Consider the following 19,054-nt stretch of genomic DNA (forward strand, 5'->3'; position numbering starts at 1 on the left):
CTGCCCTCTCCCCCCTCCCACTGCGCTGCTGCTTCTCTATCAGAGGCAGCAATGCGGGGCAGGGAGGGGGAGGCAGGAACCAATACGCATGGGGAGCTGGTCACACATGCTGGTTCCGCAGAGCTGCCTGCCCCTCCCACAGAAGCAGCAAGGGGCGGGGGGAGCCGTCTTAAAAGCCAGTTTCCCATGAGCACTAGCTCCACAGCGTCCCCCCTCTGCACTTCTGCTTCTCTATCAGAGGCAGCAGTGCAGGGTGGCGAGGCAGGGGAGGCTGTCACGAAGTAGCTTCTGTCTGCAGCAGGCCCGGGCTTGCCGGAGACAGAGGCTGCTCTGTGGGATGACAGGGGCTCCCTGGGAGGGGGGGCCAGGAGCTCCGGGGGGCCATTTTGGTAACCATTAAAAATGTTTGGGCTCCACAATTACTAAAAAACACGAAATCTCTCATCCCTAGTTAGGCTTAATCTGGAGGAGGAGACTTGTATAATATTTGAAAGATTTTTAATGTCAGATTTTGTTTGTAAAAAAATTTTTGGACAAATATTTGACCTATTAGTTTCATTATAAACTTCCCTTCCCTGTTCATATCTGCTTTTTTAATATTGGCAGTGAAGTGAAAGGTACAAGGTTTATTTGCCCTTGGTTTCTTGTTAATGTTACTTTCTTTTCCTATGAGCCTTGGCAAAGCATGGTGGTGTACATTGTACCTTGACTCATAATAAATGCACAGCTCTTTATTTTTAAAATGCTGTTTTAAAAAAACCCCCAATATGCTAATGGTTACTAAAACGTTGTCACTTTTAAGGGTAATCTTTTTTTTTTTTTAATAATTATCTTCAGGTTTGCTGTGTTTCCTCTCCTATGGTCCAAGAACTTATTAACAATGGCTTTATTAAATGAAAAAAATACCAGTGTGCTAAGGATGTTAAGGGCTAGTAGACTAGTTGACTATCCAATAAGAAAATGCTTATCGGATAGTCAGTCGACTAGTCGATTCCTTCCCCCTTGCTGCCTCTATTAGATAGAGGCAGCAAAGGGGTGGCAGGAGAGGGGATATTTCAAAGTGGCAGAATGTGGTGCTGCCGCTTTGAAACATCATGGCAAAGGCTCTTGTACATTTCAAAGGAAGAATGCACAAGTGCCTATTGAGTAGTTGATGAAAATTCCATCAACTACTTGACTAGCAAAGTAATCATTAATTAACATCCCTACAGTGTGCAATTCCCGTCTTAAGCGTAGTCGTTCACGCGGTCCAAACAGTAAAGCTTGCAGTTCTGTGAATGAGATAAGACTTGATTATTGCATTCTTCTACCTAGCTGGATTACTGCTCAGTTGTAGCTGCTCTGATAGTGATCAGCTTTTTTGTAAACTTCTTTTTTGTTTCCATACCTAGCCTATTGTCAAGTTTTAGTCAAATAAGTCTACACAATTCTGAATAAGGATGCCAAAGAGCAGTTATTTGGCTAATTGTGCAGCCAATACAAATTGTGTCAACTACATGATTAGTTGATATGGGGGCCGCTCTGCAGAGCCACAGCGCAGGTGACTTCATGAGCTGGTGCAAGCCAGGACTGGTGCAGGCTCCAGGACCGCTGTGCCTTTGCATTTTAAATGTAGTAAGAGCTGCCCGGGCCGCCGTGGACAGGGGCTGCTTGGCGGCAGCAGCCCCTGTCCGTGGGGCAGCACTGTGGAGATGGTGCTGGGGGAACCAGCTTTTAAACAGGCTCCCCTCAGCACCGTCTCCTGTTTCCTCTCCATACAGAGGCAGCAAGTAGGAGGGGGAACTGAGTAGTCAAGTACAGGCAGTCCCCGAGTTACGCGGATCCGACTTATGTCGGATCCGCAGTTACAAACGGGGCCCTCCCTCTCCCTAGTCTCCAGCAGACCAGGGAGAGGAAGCAAAGCGGCGGAACACGCGGGCAGCGGACAGCCCAGACACGTCTGGGCTGTCCGCTGCCCGCGTGCTCCGCGGCTTTGCTCCCCATCCCCCTGGTCTGCAGACCAGGGGGACAGGGAGCAAAGCGGCGGAACATGCGGGCAGCGGACAGCCCAGACACGTCTGGGCTGTCCGCTGCCCGCGTGCTCCGCGGCTTTGCTCTGCTTTGCTCCCCGTCCCCCTGGTCTGCATAACTGCAGATCCGCTGCCCACGTGTTCCGCCGCTTTGCTCCCCGTCCCCCTGGTCTGCAAGCCAGGGGGACGGGGAGCAAAGCAGAGCAAAGCCGCAGAGCCTGGGGTTCTTAAGTTGAATCTGTATGTAAGTCGGAACTGGCGTCCAGATTCAGCCGCTGTTGAAACTGATCAAGTTCCGACTTACATACAGATTCAACTTAAGAACAAACCTACAGTCCCTATCTTGTACCTAACCCGGGGACTGCCTGTACTTGGTTACATCGCTAATTCTGAATTCAGCTCTTCTGTTTTTCATGTTTTTACTTCTGCGGTAGGCCACCATTTTGATGCTGCCCATTGAGACAACCTCCTTCACAAATAGAATTGGTGTGGAAACATGGGATATTCAGTTATACAGTCTAGAAGAAAAGGAAGGAACTGAAGGTCGTGTTCCATCAATTATGTTCAGTCTCTTCCTGATCTGGACTGAAGCTCAGTTTTGTCTTTGCAGTCAGTCATATTGGTCAGAAATGCAAAAGATTCATAGCTTGTCAATTTTGACCTTTTTAGTGGTGGTCCTAGTTTGGTGTGTTCATTCATTGGGAATGGGAGTTGGAGACAATTAAGGATTGCTTCCGGATGGAGCTGATGCTAAAGAGTTGCCTCAAAGGCTTAGAACAAAGATTTACACATCATTCTGGCTATGTGTCTGTGATGACCACAATGTAAAACATATCCTGTTAGCAGGGTCATTAAAGATCTGATCTTCCTCTTTGGCAGACAAATCTTTCTCTCAGTGACGCATTTGATCTCGCAAAAAAGTTGGTTTCATCACATTTAAGAACATGTTCTGTCTTGCTGCTTCACTCCTGAAAGGGTTTACAGTTTACTTTAATAGAGTAACGCTATTATTGCTTCAGTTGATCTGTTACTCAGCCTATTCAAATGCTTGCTTCATACCACTTCATATGTGGGCAACTTTAGTCAAAACATCATACTCTGACATTCAGTAATCATTAATTTTTAGTTTGTCATATTAGTCAGCAGCTTCCACATTTGCTACAGCAAGAATAAGAAACTGCAGGTTGAACCTCTATAATTCTGATTTCCCTAGATTGGCAACAACCCTAGTCTGGTGTTGGTGATTTCTTGAGTGCTCTAGGGCTGGAGCTCTCATTAGGGAGGAAATGGGCACTCTAGGGCCAGGAGCATTGCTAGACTCGGGAAGAGCCATGCTGGCCAGCAGCCAGGACCAGAGTGGTTGGGATTGACTTCCCCTGGTCTGGCAAATTCCCTGGTTTGGTTTTAGTCAGGTTCTGAGGGTGCTGGACCAGGGAGGAAATGAGTGCTGAGGACTGAAAAGATGAAGAAGCTATTGGCATCCCCACCTTAATTTCAAACATTTCTAGTTGAGCAACATCCTGGACAGTTTATGTGTAACGCCACCATTTTCCTTGTGACAGTTGATTCCACCCGCTAGTTATGTCCTTCTTTTCAGTCTCTCTACCCATTTCCCTTCCCCTCTTGGTTTTTAGATAGTTCTATACCTTGAATGATCCCTAATAGGCATGCATCTATTAGGCACAGACCTTGGTCTCATTTCTTCCGTACTAATTTCAGTATAAAATTTGTATTCAGGGTAAAATTGAAAAGAATGCTGGAGCCTAATGTTTGTTATGTTTTGTATAAATATTTCCAGATGAGACGGTTCATATTTTTAACATACAGTTTTTGAGGAGGACTTTTCCTCTAAACAGCGGGAACGTAACTGGATTTTCCGTAACCCTTTTTATGTATTTCCTTTTAGGCGTAAATATGGTACTTTCCATGATCTCAAAGCACTCTACAGACTTCCTTTTCTTAAGCCTCATCACCACCTCCTGTAGTAGGCAAGTGTGGAGCGTAGTTCTAGTTTTTATAGATGGGGAGCAGGCAAGGGGTGAAGTAAGTTGCTCAAATTCATGTGGTTCATCCCTTCCTCCCCCCAAAAAACCAAACCAAAGCCCTAACCTCTGGATCCCTATGCTTTTAGCTCTTAGTCCTGGTAGTGACCCTTGAGAATGCACAGATCAGAAGTAAGAAGCTTTCTTTTAAAATTGTTTTGCTCGTAAATCAGTCTTAAAAATACAAGGTCATTTCCTTCCTCTGTCTTTAACCGGAAGTTCCTCCCTTCTTAATAGAACAGTGACATACAGTGTCGGAGTCAGTAACTCCAGAAATGCAAATACCATGGTTTAAACAGGAAAAAATCATATGCATCATAAAGCCAAGTCTAGACATAAAACAAACTCCTCCTTCATGATTTCTTCTAAACCACTTAAATTTACCTCAAACCCAGGATTAGGTTTAGTGAACAAATGAAGCAACATCAATACCATATTGTCAATTGCCGTATGCTTTAGATCTCAAGATAGAGAAGCAATACATTAAAAAACTAAATTAGATTCATAAATACTGTGTTCCCAAACTTAAATAATTGAAACATTTAAAGGCCTTATTTAGCAATAGGGTCTCTTGTCACCAGAAAGATGGCAGGGAAAGTATTTTTTAAAACTAAAACACAGGTCTCGGAACTGCAGGTCTTTCCAGACACACCATGTGAACGTGGGCCCATCACTTTGTGGGGGAACTTTTTGGTTTTATTTTTTTTAACCATCTGTACAAGTTGGACAGGGAACATAGGTAAAAACCTAACTACTTGAGTATGGAAAAGGAGATTAAGGGCAAAGGTAATCTGTAGAATGTTTTATATGTTGACAGTTTTGGGGATTATACTAAAATGTCATTTTTTTTTAAAAGTGATATACCCTCTTCTGTTGCTATAGTTATTTAAATCTAGAATTCCCATGCTATTGGTAAGGCCAAGAATAATGTCTTTGCTATTTGCCAGGCTCAGTGGTTATTCCAGAGTGCAGTCACCCTTGGTGAATTCTAAAAATTGGCAGGATGGTAGTCTTGCTGTGATAGTGTCATGAAGCACACTCAGTTTGGGGGGAGGAGGGAAGGAGGGATTTGCAAAAAAAAAAAAAAAACCCTAATACAGACTAGCCATGTATTTAGATGATTTTGTGGGAGAACTACATCTGCTTTTTTAAAATGCTATGCAATATTGTATTCTAATCTTTTTCAGATCAGATGACTTAAATTAATGCAGAAATACATTACCATAAAATGTTTCTGATTATTAACATTGACATTTGTTAGCAATGCGTATATCTTTCTGCCGTGTGGGGAGTGATTTTAGTACAAAATGGCTTTTAAAAATCATTGAAAGCTACTCTTATCATGAAATAGATAATGCATGTTTCACACCCAAAAGATCTAGCATAAGTTTCTTGATTGATCTGGTAATTTGACTCCACATGGATGGATTTTGGCATGGTTCATGTCAAGATGTCTTGATTCCAGTACTCTTGATGACTAGCTAATGAAATTATTGTAGTGATACAAAAATTTATATAGTGTGTTGCATGCTGCATATTGCAGCAAGAGAACAAAAATATGCTGACTGCAGTGTTTGTAGTACATTAAGCTGCTAGAAGGTTACTCCTTTTTTCATACTGTAGTAGCAAATGGAAGCTCTGAGATCAAAGTTCATTATGCTAGATGCTGTGCAAGCACCTGGTAAGAAAGTCCCTGCGTTAAAAAGCCTACAGTCTAAGTAGACCAGAGTGTGGAAAGGGAAATGGAGGCATGACAGAGCTAGGGAGAAGACCCCGGGATGAAATCCTGGCTCCGTTGACTTCACTGACAAAACTCTCACTGATTTCAGCAGGGTCTCTTGTGAGTTCCAGTCCTCTGTCTCGCCTATCCCAGCGGATCTGATGAGGCAGAAGTGCTTTTCCACTTTCCGGGCATATTGCAAGAGTCTGTAGTTGGAGAGTTTGGCAGGATTCTTTAGTTCAGTGGTTCCCAAACTTTTTGGCATCATGCCTTCTTTTTGAATTTTGAGAAACCCTCCCCCTCCCTCCCCCATAGCAGCAAAAGTTGTTGAGCAAAAGGGGGGGGGGGGAGGGAAAGAGGAACTGACTGGAGCCAAAAAACACAAATAGCAAAACAACTTGGAGGGGGTGGGGGAGACTGGGGGGAACACTGACCCACACCCCAGCCCAATCATCGCAGCTTCCATTGACTGGTTTCTGGCAAACGGGACATGCGCTATTGGCTGGGAGGGGCAGCATGCAAGAGTCTTCCCCTCCCTCCCCCACTGTGCAGTGCACAGAAGCACATTGAGCAGCCTGGGGCAGCAGCAGGTAGGGAGCCTGCCTAAGAGTCCAGGCAGGGCAGATCCAAAGGCTTGGCAGGCCAGATGCGGCCTACGCTACAATTCAAACCATGGTCGCTAGAGTGGTACTCCAATGCTTTTATTGCTAGCAGGGCACTTGTATGATTTCTGAAAAGTGAGATTAGCAGTTTGGCAGTGCTTCCTGTATGCTGCATCAATAGGTGTGGCAGGATTTGATTTGGTTTTTAAATAACTTAAGTGGATAATTTTTTTTAAAAGAATTGTCAATATTTTTAATTCATTTTAAGTTTTCATTGTAGCAGGAAATTATCAGGGGAATCCTACAACAGCTATTTTGTTTTGGGTAGATTTTGAGATTTAAAAATGTACAGTTTCATAACCTTCACATACAAATTGTCAACATCTTATGTAAAATCATACAGAATAAATAGCTTAATGCTCAAGCAGCATTTTTCTTATTCTTCCTATCTAAATTTTGGCAGAAGTATTTCTGTTGGTTTGCATGTATATTGTGAAATTGATTGATGTTTAGCGATTAAAAATAAAATACTTCCAAGCCATGTACAAAACCGCTCAGGGCATAGAGCAGCCCTCTTTGAGGGCCTGGAAGTTGTGCCTTCCTATCACATACTGGGTTTGCAAGTAACTGAAAACCCTACACTCTTCGAGAATTGAAATTTGTTGACCTTTAACAGGCTTGACCACATAGTTTGAACTATGAATGCAGAACTTGAAAGCTCTTTGCATTTCAAATTTCACCCCAGCTTACCTGAAAACCGTGTTGTACAGGCAGTCCCCGAGTTACGTCGGATCCGCAGTTACGAACGGGGATTTTCCGCAGTTACGAACGGGATGCCTGGTCCCGCCGCCCGCCTCCTTCGGGGCAAGAAAAGCTGCTCCCCGTCTCCCTGGTCTGCTGGGGGAGCCAGCAGACTAGGGAGACGCGGAGCAAAGCCGCGGAGGACCCGGGCCGGACCTGCGGCGCTGATCTGGAAGCGCCGCGGGTCCAGCCCAGGTCCTCCGCCACTTTGCTCAGCGTCTCCCTGGTCTGCAGACCAGGGAGACGCTGAGCAAAGCCGCCTAGGACCCGGGCCGGACCCGCGGCGCTTCCAGCTGATCTGGAAGCGCTGCGGGTCCGGCCCCAGGTTCTCCGCTGCTTTGCTCAGCGTCTCCCTGGTCTGCAGACCAGGGAGACGCTGAGCAAAGCTGCGGAGGACCCAGGCCGGACCGCGGCGCTGATCTGGAAGCGCCGCGGTCCGGCCCGGGTCCTCCGCCTCTTTGCTCCGCGTCTCCCTGGTCTGCTGGGGGGAGACGCAGCTAGTGCCCCCCCCCAGCAGACCAGGGAGACGTGGAGCAAAGCCCGGGGCCTGTGGTAGAACAGGTGGGGCGCTGCCGGTTGGTCCCGCAGCACCGCTCCTTGGCACTACTGGACCAACCCGGCAGCACCCCAGCAGTCCTGATTCAGCCGCTGCTGATCAGTTTCAGCAGCGGCTGAATCAGGACGCCTGGGGCAGAGCAGCTGGGGTGCTGCTGGGTTGGTCCAGTAGCGCTGAGGAGCGTCCGCGCTACTGGACCAACCCAGCAGCACCCGAGCTGCTCTGCCCCAGGCATCCCCAAGTCAGCCGCTGCTGAAACTGACCAGCGGCTGACTACAGGAAGCCCAAGGCAAAGTTGCTCTGCCCCGGGCTTCCTGGAATCAGCTGCTGATCAGTTTCAGCAGCAGTTGACTTAGGGACGCCTGGGGTTCTTAAGTTGAATCTGTATGTAAGTCGGAACTGGCGTCCAGATTCAGCCGCTGAATCTGGATGCCAGTTCCGACTTACATACAGATTCAACTTAAGAACAAACCTACAGTCCCTATCTTGTACGTAACCCGGGGACTGCCTGTATTCATTTTGGGTATCTTCTATTTTCAGGTATGGAACCATTTATAGAAGTTTATTTTCGTATCATGTATCAAACAATCTCTGAAGACCATGACTATTTTCCCTCAACGTTTTTCTTTCTTCTAGTTCCTGTTTCTGTTATAATCTAATGTAATTTATCCCAAAGATTTTTAGTTCTAAAAATGGTCCTAATTAGGAAGCATAATTAAGTGAGGCTTGCGTGATTTGCATCTTTTCATAAAGTTTTTAATTCTTCAGTTTAAAAACAAACACAAACCACAAACTCACCCAATGTTGTACTTAGTCAGTAACCCTTCAAAATGGGTGGACAATAGGCGAGTTGGATCCTTTATTGCAATGAATAGATAATTTTCCATTACGCTATTACTGTGAATGTGATTTTGAGAGAAAATGACAAACGGAGATTTGAGATACCCAAGATCTCTGGCTTTTCCCCTCTGGTTTGTTTTGTTTTTGTTGAAACTTTACACCATGCAGGTGCTTAGATACTGGCTTTTTAAAGCCAATAATGTAATTAACACATTCATTTTGGGGTTAGGCACAATTCTTACATGGGAATGAACCATGAATATGTTAGACTGGGGTAGGAAATATCTCATTACATTTATTTAACTCAGCTCTATACAAAATGTGAATAATTCAACTGGCTTTGAATTCTAACATGCATGTTTACATTTGGCTCTTTTCCTTTGCTTATAAGTTGTTCCTGGTTAGAATCTTTACTTCAGCTTAGAAGATTTTCAGCAAAAAAACTTAGTACAAGTTATTATTAAGAGAAGACTATGCAGCATTGTTCACATTCTTAGTACCCCAGTAATTAACCTGAGAAGCTGTTTCCTTTTGCTGAAAGTAGTGCAATGTCCAGTATTATTTCTTTTCTATACTTCTGTCATCCAGCGGTGGCACATGATTAATATATTTGTGTTCAGATGGAATCACGGCTGTTTTGCTTTGTTTCAGCATAATTGGACCTGTAGAAGCAATAGACTAGATAGCTGGTAAAAGACACAGGTCTTTCTGACTTGATCACTAGTTTGAATCCAGCCCAGAGTGGTAGTGACCACAGCTGCTGCTGTTCTGTGTTTGGCCTATCTTGGAGATGAGTAGTTGGCGATAGGTAATGAACAAGAGTGGTATCCAGTATTACAATTGGCAGTCTGCTAAAGAGGCTGAGAGTTGAATGGTTTCAGGAAGTCTCCCTGGTCCAATTCAGCACAGTTGCTTACATAATAAAACTCCACTCTACCATGTTTCTACAATTTCAGAGGGTTCTATAAATGTTGGTTAAGCCCCCTAAGGCTGTTACGAAGTAGTGTCCATAGGAAAAACGCGTGAGAATGTATTTAGTGCCAGCTCTAGTATGAATTTGATTCTCCCCTCCTCCCCAATTGTATTAATCATTTTAGTAGCTCCAAGCTTTCCTTCCCTTTCCCTTCTGCATACCAGAGGGGGGCCAATTAGCATTTGTCTCCACTTCTAACCACGACCACATCAAGCTCCTCCTCTTTCAAATGAACACGTCTTAGTGATATGAGCTTTTGATCTTATGAAAGCAGCATGTGCTTAGAGCTTCAAATGTGCCCTTAATACAGGCTCTGGATGGAGAGCTAAATGAGAATCTGACTTGCATGTTGCATAAAGTTTATCCACTTAAATAGATAAAGGGCTTAACTGCATTGGGGCTCAGATTTAATCACCTCTAATGGATAACTAATCTAATGGATAATGCGCTTCAAAATCTGAAACATGGTGGGACTTGGCATAATTGCTTTTCTCCGCTGCTCAGAAATGGCCTCGGATGTTCCCTCTCTGGGTGCAACAGCTGCTTCTGGGAACCCTGGACCTGGTACGCAGTCTGGAGTAGCCATTGTCCAGAGGACAAACAAGAGACGACCAGGGTAAGTTGTAATAACTAGAAACACAGTAAGCTGCTCCTTAAGACAGTGTTTACTCCCTTGCAGAGCAATTTGTGTGGTACAGTAAAGCGTGGTCAGCCTTGTAATGAGGAAACTTCCTTACCTTTGAAAGGATTTAATTATTCCTCAGTGGCTTCAGCTTCTTTTGACTTTTGTTTAGTCATTTTATCTTGTATGCAAACTGTATCCCCAAATGCCTCTCAGTTAATATGGTTACTGTTAAAAGGTGTGGCCAACAGAAGTTGAGTTTCAGGACAAAAGAAAAAATGGCTGGGAATGACATGGGGCAGGAGGCAGGGAAATCAGTGAAGCACTAATAAAAGAAGTCTGCTCTAGAACATGGTAGTGCAAAGGAGAAAATACTTCGGCTGGTGTGAGATGGAGAATACCAGTGGATCAGTCTGCAATGCTTTTCTGATGCCATTCTGTAGGGTGAGCTTTATGATCGCAATGGTGCTTGTACTCTAGTTTTACTGTGCTAAAAATACTGTTGCAAATTGAAGGGACAAGGGAAATAGACTTCAATAGTTTCTCTTAAAAAGCCCACTGCTGGTAAAATCCTCTTATTTTCAAGCCCTCCCACTCTGCCTACCACTTGTTCCTTGTACATTATTTACAGGCATATAGGCAGCTGAGCTGGCTCTGTATGCTAGGTTTCAAAGTGCAAACAAAGTAAAGTGACAACTCTTTCCCCCTTCCAGGCACATAAAAGGTGGTCACAATAGAAAAGTCAGCCTTTTTCTAACAGTAGTACCATCTAAGATTGCTAAGAACACAAACTCTACTGTTTAGAGTTAACTTTTATTTTGTTTTCCATTTTTAAGATAAAGGAGATTTGACCATTTTAAAGTGGCAGACACTATATTCTCCAGATGGAGATTACCACGCTGATCAGGTCGGGGTGGGGAGTGCAGGGAGCTATCTGCTTTATAAGATCACTTGCCATTAGGAATATAAAAATTGGCTAAATTGGCTAACCAAAAACGATTTGGTTAACCACCAGTCATAGGCAGAGGTTATGCCAGACCCTCTGGTTACCTGGTAAGTGTACCAGTAAGGCTAATGCTTACTGGTAACCATTTAACCGTTTACATCCCTACTCGCTGTTTTGAATTTCCTACAATACTTGGAATACAAGGTTAATGCATGGCAAGGTTGATGTCATGCCGAATGGCCTCCTGCACCGTTGCATGCTCCGTTTGACAAGTGTATATTGGAGATGTTAGCATTTACCCCAAGGATGGCGAACCTAAGGCCAGGGGGCTGGATGCAGCCCTCCTTGCATTGGGGGGCCTGTGCTGATGCTCCCGCTCTCCTCTTCCCCCAACTGTCCCCTTGTGAGGATAGAATTCATACAATCTTCTAGCCTGGGCCACCCAAGGCTCTGGTGTGCGAGGGGAATGTGGGGAGTGTCTTCCTCCTTCTTAGCCGTGGGCCACATCAGTGAGTTTGTTTTGTTCTCTTGGGTGTGGCCCCTGACCCAAAAAAGTTTTTCCCCACCCCTCTGGTTTACCCATTTACACAATTAAGCAATAAGCCTGGGCTTATGGGTGAATCCTAATGCTTACACGCTAGGGATGTAAAAGTGTAGTCAGCTATCTGATAAACCTACGCTTATTGGGTAGTTGAGTCGTCTTCTCCCATTCTCTCTCCACCTCTGATACAGAAGCGGAGGGGGGGGAAGGGGGTGTGGGGAGCAGGAGCCAGTGCTAAGGGGAGCCGGCTTAAAAGCAAGCCTGAGCACCAGCGCCTGCCTGCCTGCTGCATGTAAACATGTAACCGCTTAAAAATTCAATGGTTACACTTTTATTAAAAAAACCCTCACATTTAACATCCCTAGTGTAGATGGGAAGCCACCTATTTGAATTTCCTGGCTCTTCTCAGTATTACTGCAAGGAGGGGTGTTTAATGTTAGTTTCAAACAAATTCTGCAGGGCTGACATGCAGCAGAATGGGTAACCAGCCTGGAAAGAAAAACCAGTGCCGGATTTATGTATAAGTTAAGTAGGCTACAGTTTAGGGCCTCAGATTGAGGGACCTCCAAATACCAAAAAAAAAAAAAAAAAGGTTTTTGTAGTTGCATCTTTGCTTATATACCAGTGTATATGCAATTATAAACAACTATTTCTATTTTCATTGTCCTCTCTGTAAGAAGATAATACACATTTTCTTGATAATGCTTGGGGCCTCTTAAACTAGACGTCGTTTAGGACCTCAGCATGTCTTAATCCAGCCCTGGGAGGAAGCGTTTCTGGTAATGGCTGCTTTTCCCGCTTCTGTTTTTCAGGCTTGATTTTGATGATGATGATGATGATGAAGGAACCAATAAATTCCTCAGGTGAGGCTGTTCTTTCCCCTCAGACACTCTTTAAATGTACAACACGTATGGTAAAACGTGAGCTGAGACCCAGGAGAGCTTTGCTTCTGGGATTGGTGGGAGTGTTACTGACTCTGCCTCTTTTGGGGGGAAGGCACAGGAGCTCTCCTTGGGCCGGGAGAGGCGCTGCAGCAACACGAGGTATGTTGGATGGCGGAGGGGGAGAACACAGATGCGAAGGGCCGTGGTTCTCATAGACGGTGGTCTGCAGCTGCCTTGCAGATGGGCTGCAGCTTGATGCTCCAACCTCCCCCACAAGATTGGAGAGCCAGCTGCCAGCTTCCTGCTGGGTGGAGGGAGAAAGTCCCAAGCCTTGCTGCCGGATCAGCTCCCAAGTGGCTCCGCATGCTGCTTCTCCTCCCCCCCATCCATTCCCGGAGGCTTTCCCCGCTGCTCCCATTGGCTGCTATTGCAGCCAATGGGAGCAGCAGGAGGTGGTGCTTGGGACGCAGTATCTGTGGTGCCTGGGAGCAGCAGAGAGTTCAAAGCCTGGTAAGTGCCCCGCCCCCTGCTGAGACCCTGCACCCTCCCTCCAGGCCAGATATCCCACTCGTTCCTGCACCCAAATTCCCGGCCATACCCCCCAACCTCATCTCCTTCTGCCCTCCCATCCTCATCCCATTTCCTGGCAGCCCCCCATGCACGCTGAACCCCTCAACTTTTGGCCCCATCCAAAGCCTTGACGGGCTCACAAAATCTACTAACCCTGGGACCCCAAAGAATTAATCTGTCTTGGGGGAAGCCCTGAACCCTTGGGGCTGGTGTGCCATGGAAATGAGGTGTCTCAGTTGTGGGCCACATCAGTGTTGGTTGGGGGTTGTTTTGTCCCTGTTTTTCCTCATTTTTCTGTGGATCAGTGGTCCCTGACCCAAAAAAGCTTCCCCACCCCTGTCATAAATAGACAGTTTTGAAACTTTTTGTTTTGTACATACATTAATAGTTTACTTTATTTAAAATGAAGTTTGATAAATTAACATGATAAAGTTAAAGCTCCTAACCTGTTTAATTATTTTGATTTTAATTAATATTTATTTTCTTACTGGTTATATATGCCTCCTTAGGCTATTGGTGCTATCATATGAATAATTCAATATTTAAGGTATTTAGAGATAAGCAAAGGTATTTTGTCATCATGGGTGGTTGGCTGATGGTCCTTGGAAAGATTTGCATTGAGCCCTTTGGGCTCCAGGCCAAAAAGTTTGAGAGCCACTGATCTAGGGTAAGCTAATCAAAGGAAGGAGATTCCAGTAATTTTTTTTTCTTCTTCATTACACATCCCTGGTGTGCTAAGAACAGTATGTGTCATCCTGCATCTCTGTATGCCGTAATATCTAAACCCACTGATCTAAGCCAAAGTGACAGCGTTAACTGTCTGGCAAGTAGATTGATATTTGGGTAACTTTCCAGGCAGGGCAAACCTAAGAGTGGTCTGTCACGTGTCCAGTTGCTGCCCTTTGTGTTCGAGTATTCATGTTAGAATGCCTAAAACAAATATATACTGGTAGTGAGTCTTGATGAGCCATGACAAAACTGGTACTAGGTGTATAGTAGTGCGTCACTCTTTGGTTTCAGTTGACAGGATTAAATATGGAGTTGCAGAAACAGCTCTGCTGGTGTAACAAAGTGGTTAATGGGGAAAGCAAATGTGATTTAACTCCTTTCAGGGGTGAGTTAAGCAGCTGTTCATTGTTACCTTTGGGAATACAGGTCCAGCCTAACAACATGTTGCTCCTCTAACAAGGTCAAACCCTTTTGCTAATGAGCAGAGTTTCCATTACTACCCTACCAATTAGTCGTTTAATTTACTGTATGGATGCTCTGACTAATGAGAACTCCCAGGGGCTGCAAACATTCTGACTTCTTATAATCCGCATGGAAGTTTCAAGATCTTAATGAGCTCATGCAAATAATCTGTGGTCCAGGTACCTGGATTAGTTTTTTTTGTTTGTTTTGTTTAGATGACAACTAATGCAATCCTAGGTGTATGATGGTAACACTTCCCCCATATCTACTGGAAATACAAGTTGCTGGTGAGACCTCAGCTGCAGCACTGAGTGCTATTCTGGTCTCTCGTTTAATAAACATGAATTCAGACAGGAACCTCAAGCTCTTTTCTGCGTGATCAGAGGAATGGAGAACCTAAAATCCTGTTTAATCAGTTAACCATACTGTTTAACCGGTTAACAGCTTAAATGGGAGCAGATGCCCTCTGCCCACGGCAGGCTGGGCTGGAGTGTGCCCTCCTCTCCCCTCCCCCACAGCGAGGGGGCTGCTCCGGCTGGTTAACCATTCACATCCCTAGAACCCATCTGATGGGAGGAGACTTCAAGAGCTTTGCTTGTTTGGCGTAACAGATTGAAGGCTGGAGGGGAGGAAATTGCTCTCTCTGAATACCCCCGGGAGGGAGAGGAGTGTGTTAACTTAAGGGCCAATGTTGGCACATGAACAAATGGATATAAACTGGCCATCAAAAACTTTAGGCTTGAAAATGGATCGAGATGCCTGACCATCAGAGGAGCGACGTTCTGGCTAGTGGTAAAATACCCTGTCTTGTTTTAAGACTGAGCTTGAGAGGGTTGTGAGGAGTGCCTGCAATGTGGTGTGGGGCCCATCCCTGGCTGCTGCGTGCATGTATTTCCAGTGGCCAGAGATGGGACATTAGATGGCAAGGGCTGAGAGTATCAGGGGTAGCTGTGTTAGTCTGGATCTGCAGAAGTGACAAGGAGTCCTGACATGTATCTTCTGAAGTAGGTCCTTTCCCACGAAAGCTTATGCTCCAATACATCTGTTAGTTTATAAGGTGCCACAGGACTCCTTGTTGCAAGGGCTGAGAGTTACCACAGATATGTCTTTCCCAAGTGTGTGTTGTCTGAGACTTGCTCAGATGACTAGGATTTCACTCAGTGCCGTATTTGGGGTCAGGAAAGAATTTCACTCTAAATCAGATTGGCAGAAATCCTGAGATTTTTTTTTTTTTACCTTCCTCGGTTGCATGGGGCACGGGTTGCTTAGTGCAGCGGTTCTCAACAATGGTCTGTGGACCTCTGGCAGCTGGGCTGCGGTGGCTCTGGGGGCTGGAGCTGGGGTACACCGCTCCTGCTGCGGCTGTTGGGAGAGGCGTGTCCTGCCCCACTTCTCAGCCAACCAGCGCTAGGGGTTAGGGCTGGCTCTGGGGGCTGGGGCTTGTGGCAGACGGGTAACATTTTATTTGCATATTCTTTATTTGCGTAGTGAGGAATGGCAGAACAAGGAGCAATGGTCTCGAGTTGCAGTAGGGGAGGTCTAGGTTGGATATTAGGAAAAGCAACGTTCCTAGGAGGGTGGGGAAGCCCTGGGATGGGTTCCCTAGGGAGGTGGTGGAATCTCCATCCCTAGAGGTTTTTAAATCCTGGCTTGACCAAGCCCTGGCTGGGATGATTTAGTTGGGTTGGCCCTACTTTGGGCAGGAGGCTGAACTCGATCTCCTGAGGTCTCTTCCAGCCCTAGGATTCTATGAATATGTAAATAAAATGTTACTGGTCCACCAAAAGTTTGTGAATGGGTTTGCTGTTTCCTGGTATAAAGAAGGTCGGGATCACCGGCTTACTGGTTTGAACAGAGTAAATGATAGAGTTTCTGTAATTTTAAGTCTTTAAATCAAGATCTGAGGACTTCATTTAGAGCTGTGGTATCCAACATGCTAGCCGCTAGCCACATGTGGCTATTTGGCCGGTTGAGCGTGGCTAGTTCTTCAGGACTGGTTGAACACCACGGAGCTAGAGGTTATGGGTTTACTACAGAAGTGGGTGGGTGAGTTTCTGCAGCTTGCAATGTGCAGGAGGTTGAACTAGATGATTGTTCCCTTTCGGCCTTAGTCTGAGTGTAATGAAGCTCAAAATCCGTATGTCAGGTTTTTTTTTTCTTAGGCGCTGTGGCATTTTGCTATGTAGTTTAATACCATTTAGAGGCTTTTGAATAGCTAACGAGCATGACAGTAGTTCTGGATTCTTTATTTTTATAGAGTACGTATGATTTATCTACTGAATTCTAAGTCACTGAATGGATGAGATTATGGGAGAAACTGCATCTTCCAAGCATAATTTAAGTCATATTACTTATGACCGTCAGGCAATGGGAGGTGGCTGATCTTGGTATGAGATCACTATTCTGTATTGCGTGGGAGAAATGTAACTAATGGTTTATTAATCTCAAAGCAGTTGGCAATGGGAAACAAATACATGACTACACTGTGTCAGGTTGCAACTTGTATCCTATGTAACTGGTGTATTTTTTTCAGTGTCTTGTCTCTCCCACGCGATTTAATAAACATGTTACTTTATCATTGAAAAGGAATGATATTTAAGTATTTAAAAACATTTTCCTTTTTTCCTCCCTCTTAGATGTGATGATGATCAGCTCCCAAATGATAAAGAAAGATTTGCCAGGTAAGAATTGACAGTACTGTGGTTCATAAAACCCACAAAGTCATACTTCTTCCATGTGGGGTGCCTCATCTACCCATTAGCGCATGTTCATCACCTTTGTTTTTTGTATCTTATTCTGCGGAACATCTACATCTTTCAAGAGGCAAGCTAGCAATCCTGCTAAATTGCTTTAGAACAGTTTGATTGTAAAGGCATCAAACTAATTCAGAATCACTTTTTTGCAATGCTTCTCCTTGTTCAGCTGTCATTTAGCAGCCCCCAAATCTTATAGAAATACAAGTGTGCAGTAAGCTTGTGTCAAACTTGATCCAGCATGATTTTAGTTAGCTGGGCTTCCATTTACTATAGCTGTGGCCAAGTTTCCCACTGTCCCATAAAGTTTGTTTGCAGCCACCAGTCCTGGCTTTCAGTGTTCTGTGCTGTTGTTTAACTTCTGCTTTACCCCGAAATGTCTAAAAGCCCAGTAAGCAGTGGAAGTGTTAGTCATGCTGCTACACAATATTGACCTCCTGTTGTTTGGCAAATTTTCTGGTTTGGCACCGGTCAGGTCCCAAGGGTGCCGGACTAGAGATGTTCAGCCTGTCCAGAGTTTCCTTTTCTGCCTGCAATATGCCTCCTGGGTGTTGCCTGCTAGTATATTTTGTAAAGGAATTCTGGAAAAAATGGTGCAGATAAATGGCGAGGGGGACAGGGGGGTTAATGACCAGGGAGTAAAGTAGCATTATTAGAGGACTTTGAATTTAAGGGAAGTGTCTGGGAGCGTTGGTGCTGTAGGACTTCCCTGTAAGGTTCTGAGCGCTCTCAAGCACAGCTGAAGTTAGTGGGAGCTGAGGATGTCGACTGTCTTGTGAAGAGCTCTCTGTACCATCTAGAATTGAGCATTGACGTTGTATTTCTCTGGTTGCCTTGGGCATTGAAGGGACACTGCAAACCCAGAATGATGCTAATTAAACTTATTTGAAATGTTTGTCATGTTTTTATGTCGCTTTTGTAATATTGCAGAACCTCTGTGTTTTATCTCTGTTCTGAACATTGGTTCCAGTCCATGTCTTCATTGAAAGAATCCATTTTGTCTTCTGATTTGCTAAACTTAGCCAAAACAAGCAACTCTTGAGCATTAGCAACAGTGCATGCAATAACTTGTATTAAACCTTTCAGCTAGAGGTGGCCCTAAAACCATTAAATGCCCTATATCTAGGCGCTCCTGAACTTGGAGTTAAAATACAAATTTCAGAGAGTGGGATTCCAATGGCAGCCAGTATTCAGTATCAGAACTGCTAGCCTTCCTCAGGAGAGAAAGCAGCAGATATTACCTGTGTTTATAAAGAACTTCCATTCACTGAGATCGCTGTGGGAAATGGACATTGCAGTGTGTCAGGGCGTGGCTCTTAGAGTTCAGGAGTGCCGAAGAGGCAGGAATCGTCCCGTGAAACAGGCTGACCCTTGCACAGCAGGCCTGTCTCAGGCAGAAAAGTGGTGGGTTTCTGAAAGGGAGGAGGATCAAATGGGGGTGTGGAATTTGGCAGAATTCCTTTTGCCCTATTCAGCTTCCTTGGGCAAGGTATAGTGTTTCTGCACAGGAGGCCTATTGTTGCAGCAGTTCTGCACTTCCAGGTTTCTTTCCTAACCCCTTTTTTCCCTGTGTGTTTACACTGGAGCTGTAAACCCTCTTCATAACAGTCTCGGCAGTGTGTGACCTCCCAAGCCAGCCTCTTCAAGTCTGTCATGGGCATTCACATACAGCTACTAGAGAACTCGAGGGACTCAGCTTCACTAAGCTTTTGTACTTGAGCCGATTGCCAGTTCACTTCAGTTAATGTTAACCGACCTGCGCTAGCTGACTTGTTTATCTTTCTTTGCCTAATGTAAGCACGGCCTTGGTGGCTTTTGAAGAAACTTAAATATAAGACGACCGATTCTTTAGGCATTGACACACAATGTTTCACAGGTTCTCTTGGTATCATGTGTTGTGGTATCTTAACGCTGATCTGCAGGGGTCGGACATTAGCTCTCGAGTTGGATATATAGTTTCAGTCCTTGACTCTTCCGAGGAGTTAAACTCTATAATACTCCAAG

The 19,054-nt window shown here is 44.9% G+C and overlaps 1 protein-coding gene across 7 annotated transcripts in view; it reads left to right on the forward strand.

Moving 5' to 3' along the window:
* The window catches only part of ARNT (aryl hydrocarbon receptor nuclear translocator), a 49,074-nt gene that overhangs the window by 3,651 nt on the left and 26,369 nt on the right, over positions 1-19,054 (forward strand). For 4 of the 7 annotated variants that reach the window (XM_075907776.2, XM_075907778.2, XM_075907779.2 and 1 more), the window contains exon 2: positions 16,934-16,978. In XM_075907776.2, the coding sequence (XP_075763891.2) occupies positions 16,934-16,978 (45 nt within the window). Of the gene's footprint in view, positions 1-10,047; positions 10,160-12,464; positions 12,516-16,933; positions 16,979-19,054 lie in introns of those variants that run through there. The other 3 variants (XM_075907775.2, XM_075907777.2, XM_014578040.4) reach the window with 2 other exon arrangements.

Source organism: Pelodiscus sinensis, chromosome 22, assembly GCF_052426305.1.
Source record: "Pelodiscus sinensis isolate ZL-2025 chromosome 22, ASM5242630v1, whole genome shotgun sequence".
NCBI lineage: Eukaryota > Metazoa > Chordata > Testudines > Trionychidae > Pelodiscus > Pelodiscus sinensis.